Source organism: Canis lupus, chromosome 10 (genome assembly GCF_011100685.1).
Source record: "Canis lupus familiaris isolate Mischka breed German Shepherd chromosome 10, alternate assembly UU_Cfam_GSD_1.0, whole genome shotgun sequence".
Lineage (NCBI taxonomy): Eukaryota > Metazoa > Chordata > Mammalia > Carnivora > Canidae > Canis > Canis lupus.
The window spans coordinates 20,623,539-20,628,381 of NC_049231.1; the positions used below are offsets into that span (position 1 = coordinate 20,623,539).

Consider the following 4,843-nt stretch of genomic DNA (forward strand, 5'->3'; position numbering starts at 1 on the left):
TGGGGCAGCTGAGAGGCAAGAAGGGCAGAGGAGGTGTGGCACACACCCTAAGGCCTTGAAGACCCCTGCCTCCCAGTCCCCAGCACCAAGCTGGCACCCCCACCCCCTGCCATGAGTCCAGCACTGTCCAGACTGTGGAGGTTCAAGGCTCCTGCCCCATGGCCACAAAGTGCTACAGAAGGATCAACACCACTGCCAAGGCAGGGAGAAGGCCAGGCCCCCTCCCTGGGCCAGGCAGGGGGTTTTGGAGGGTCTGCAGCGGGAAGGAGGGGCAGGTCTCCTTAGGCCCCTGATCCGAGGTGTCCCAGCTAACAACCGGCTAACAACCGTAGGACGTACTTTCATTCCAGCAGAGGGCAGGGACAAGAGCTGGAACACACGCACCGAGCTGGAAGGTGTGCCCGCAAATGGCCCTGGGACACAGTGGAGCAGTCAGGGAAAACGTCTGCCTGGGGGCAGAGGGCACCACCAGCCTCACCGGGGTGTTCTGATCTCTGCCCTGGGCGTGTCTGCCCAGTGCGAGGCCTGCAAAACCTCATCTACTCCTCTTTTCAGCCCCCCTCTCCCTTTACTGCTGGGGAAACTGAGGCACATGGAGACCCGATGCCTTCCCGCCCAAGGTCACAGAGCAGACACACGGCGGAGGCAAGACTCCCAAGTCCTCTCTTAACTAGTGCGCGGCCCTGCCCCTGCCCCTGCCCATCCTGCGGGGCCCAGACTTAAGACAACCCCGAGCTGGGCCATCATGGGGGCTGGGACCCAGCGGCCTCGCTGTTTGTGTTCGGGAGGGGCTCAAAACTCTATTTCCTCCCCAACCTGCACAGGAAACGGCAAAAAGAGACTCCCATCCCGGAAAAGATCTCCCCCAGACTGAATTTTCCCCGCCTCCCGAAATTCAGGGCTTGGCAACAGCCCCGGGAGCGACCTGGCCTCAGGATGTTTCCACGGAGGGAGGCCTGCGGCTCCTCCCGCCGCGCCCGCCGCGCCGCGGAGGAGGCCACGGAGGAGGCCACTGTCGGGGGCAGGTGCGCCGGCCCACCTGTCTCCTCCGCAGTCAGAGGGGAGGGGCCCGGGGGACCCGGGCCGCGGCTGCCTCACGCCAGCCCACCGCGCGGCCTGCAGGCGGCCCGGGTCCCGGCAGAGCCCACCGGCTGGGAGTCCCAAACAAAGGGACGGCAGGCGGGGCAGAGAGGGTGCTCGGGGCGGCGAGTGGCCCCAACTTCTTGGCGGGGTCGTCCCTGGGGTCGCGGGCGCCCTCCTCCGCCGCCTGCCCCCGGGAGCGGGTCGCCGGCCCCGGCCCCTGGGTCGGCGCCCGGCAGCGCCCCAGCCCGGCAGCGCCGCGGGTCGCCGTCGTCTCCCAGGCCGCCCGGGGTCGCGGGGCGCGCGGGGGGGCGGGGGGGCGCTGCAGCCCGCGCGGGGCCCGGGGGCGTGTGCGCGGGGCCCCAGGGCCGCGGGGGAGCCTGGCGGGGCGCGCGGGGTCGCGCTCGGCCGGCCGCGCCGGGAGCGTGTCCGTGTGTCCGCGGGGTCCGTGTGGGCGTCCGCGCGCCGCTTACCCTGCGCGGAGATCGGGGCCAACTCTCATTCACCCGCTGCCGCGGCGCCCCCTCGCCGGCCGCCCGGCCGCGCCGCACCTGCCGCCCGCCCGGGAGCCCAGCGGCGCCGGGGAGCCCGGAGGAGGCGGCCCCGCGGGTCCGGGCCACGAGCGCGGAGGCGGCGGCGGCGGCGGCGGCGGCGCCAGGTCGCGCGCTCGCGTCCCGCTGCGCGGAGTCTGCGCGCCCCCGGCCCGGCCTGCGCAGCCGCCGCCCCGCCCCCGGCCCGCCCCGCCCCTCACGCCGCCCCGCCCCGCCCCGCGTCGGCCCCGCCCCCGGCCCGCCCCGCCCCTCCCTCTCCCTCCCTGCGCGGCCCCCGGGGACGCGCGTGCGCCGGCCGGGGGGGGGGGGGGGAAGCGGGGGGTCCGCGCGCGCACGCCCGGTCACGCGGCGCCGCCTTTGTTTGGGTGGCCCACGTGCGTCCCCGCCACCTGCCCCCGCGCACGCGCAGCGGCTCCCCCGCGCCGAGGCCAGCCAGCCGCGGCCACGCGTTCCCGCGCTCCGGTCCCGGCGGAGGCCTGGGGACAGCCGCGCAGAAGCCCGCACGCCCGGCCGCCAGCGCTGCCGAGACGGGGACTGTCGCCTGCCGGCGGCCACGCGCGACCCGCATCCCGCAGGGAGGACCACGGCCCGCCCCCGGTGGGGGCCTCGCACGCCCCTAGACCCCCAGCACCTGCCGGGGGCTCCCGATCGGGCCCCTGGGCTCGCCCCGCTTTCTCCAAACCTCACCCTTGTCCCCGCGGGGAGCCCTGGCACCTCCTCCCACGCTCCCGCCCCTCCCCGGTACCACGGGGGCCAGGGCAGCCGAAGGGGGCCCCCGGGTGTGGGACCACCCCCCCCCACCCCCCAGAAGCCCGCCCCCACCCTGGCTCCAGGACCAGAGGCTGGAGTCTGGCAGGACCAGAATCTGTCTCGCAGGACAGTGCTCAGTGGACAGTGGACAGTGGAGGGAAGTACCCCCCAGAACCCTTCCCCTGAGTTGAGGGGACCCACTGTCAGCTCCCCACCCAGGTCTGACCACACATGGCTACTACTGGAGATTGGGCTGAGACAGCAGGGGGAACCCAGAGAATGCAGAAGGCCCCACGGCTGCCACCCAGCCCCCCAGGCCTCCCCTGCCTGGCGGGGTCCTCTGGGCTCTCTGCCATGTGTGGCCAGCCCTCGCCCCTGCGAGACAGAGACCTAGAACCATGGGGGTCCTACCAGCACCAGCACTGAACTCTCCTCCACCCTAGGGCCCAGCCCCCACCCCCAATCTGGGAAAGTCCCATCCCTTCCTCCAGGGGCGCTAGGTCCCTGAAGCACTCCCTGGGGCAAGATTCCAGGCCCCTTTTTTTGTACTCCCCCAGCATCCTCTGCCTGGGGAGGCAGCCCTGATGGGCCAGGGTCAGAGGCAAGCATTCGGGCAAGCTTCTAGCAGGAGACTGCCCCTCCCTGTGACTCAGTTTCCTTCCTGCTGAATAGAGAGCCAGATGACTTCAGAGTAAGGGGACTAACACAGCCTTCCTTGCTCTTAACCAGGCGTGTACCCCCCAGCCCCAAAGGCCCCAAGCCCCCAGCTCCACGATGCACCCCTTAACCAGCCTGGCCAGAAACCATCTCAGCCTCCCATGCAGCCAGAGCACCCAGGAGTCCCCACCCAGTACCGACCACCACCTCTTGCTTCCATCCCTGGGATTGTTTGCATTGTTACCCGTTACATTCTTGCCCCTCCACCCCCCAACTCACCCACAGCCCAGCTGGAGAAAGCCCCAGATTATTTATGTGTGAGTCACTCCTCCCACTCGCCCTCCCTCGTCCCCACCTCAGGACCTTGGCCCGGCCACGTGTAGTTGTCAGGGACTTGTTCACAAATGACAGAAATCAAAAACAAAAAAAAAACAAACAAACAAAAAAAACAAATGACAGAAATCCACCTCAAACTAGACCCTCCTGCCGGGTCTGCTGGGTGGCCACTCTGCGCCTGCTGCTGCCCCAGGGAGTAAAACCAGATCTGCTCCCTGTCCCCTGCGCAGGCTCAGACCTGACACCCCCCAGAGCAGGTGCTTCGTGTTCTGGGGCGTCCACACTGCCCCACTCGGTGGTGGCCCCTCAGAGCCATCCTGTCACCCCATTTACAAACGGGGACTGTCACAGGCTGACCCGCGTCCCCAGGATTAATGCGCTTAAGCCCTAACTCTCCTCCACCCCCGGACCTCAGAATATGAGAGTGTTTGGAGATGGGACCTTTATCGAGGTGATTAGGTCAAAACAAGGTCCTCAGGGTGGGCCTACCCCTGTCTGGCTGGGATCCTTAGCAGAGGAAGAGGTCAGGACACAGGCACACCCGGAGAGACCACCCTGTGAGGACCCAGGGAGAGGAGGGTTATCTGCCAGCTTGGGAGAGGGGCTCAGAAGGAACCGGCCCACCTTGTTCTCCCACTTCCAGCCTCCAGAACCCGGGGGAAATAAATCTGTTGTCCAAGCACCACCACCCCAACCCCCAAGTCTGTGGTGTTCAGGTTGAGCAAACTACTGCAAAGCCCAGGCTCAGAGCAGCCACCTCGCGCCCAGGGCCTCACCGCAGGTGGTTGGCGAGGCCCCTGCTAGCTCCAGGCCCTCAGCTCTAAACTGCCCCCAGGGGACATTGCCAAATTCTGAGCTGTGGTGGCAGCTCTGGGAAGGTGGCCCGGAGTCCCCTCTCAACCCCGGGGCCAGCTGGGCCCCCAGCACCGGTCTCCTGGCCTTACAGCCCCAGCGAGCATCCAGGCGGCAGGATGACTGGACTCAAGTGAACCCCTGGGTGACAAGCAAAAGCAGGGGATGTTGGCAGCCAAACCAAGGCATGCAGAAAGCAGGAGGGGGGGCGGGGAGGCGGGGAGGCCCCCCGGGGAACTTGCCTCACACCCCGTTGTGGTTGTGCCCGTCCCCCCACTCCCCGGAGCTCTGCACCGCTAGCACACCCTCCCCGAATCCCTCCACCCTCAGAACTTCTCCCGCGCTTCCCTTTGTGCCATGCTCTGACCGTGCCTGGCAGCACTCTCTGGGGGGGCTGGCTGCACCCCGCTCCCACCGGCCCTCACACCTGGGGCCCACCAGTGGGGCCTGGAGTCCTCACTTCATTTCTTTTTTTAACAGATTTTATTTATGTATTAGAGACAGAGAAAGCAAAGCAGGAGGAACGGCCTAGGGAGCGGGAGAAGCAGGCTCCTCGCTGAGCAGGGAGCCCGACGCGGGGGTCGATCCCAGGCCCCCGGGACCATGACCTGAGCCAC

The 4,843-nt window shown here is 68.1% G+C and overlaps 1 protein-coding gene across 1 annotated transcript in view; it reads right to left on the reverse strand.

Annotated features, from left to right (window-relative positions):
- Positions 1 to 1,712, reverse strand: part of GRAMD4 (GRAM domain containing 4) — a 73,590-nt gene extending 71,878 nt beyond the window's left edge. Inside the window, exon 1 of the mRNA XM_038550202.1 lies at positions 1,554 to 1,712. Within this exon, the coding sequence (XP_038406130.1) occupies positions 1,554 to 1,582 (29 nt within the window). The 5' untranslated portion in view covers positions 1,583 to 1,712. The remainder of the gene's footprint in view (positions 1 to 1,553) is intronic.
- Between the last annotated feature and the right edge of the window lie 3,131 nt (positions 1,713 to 4,843).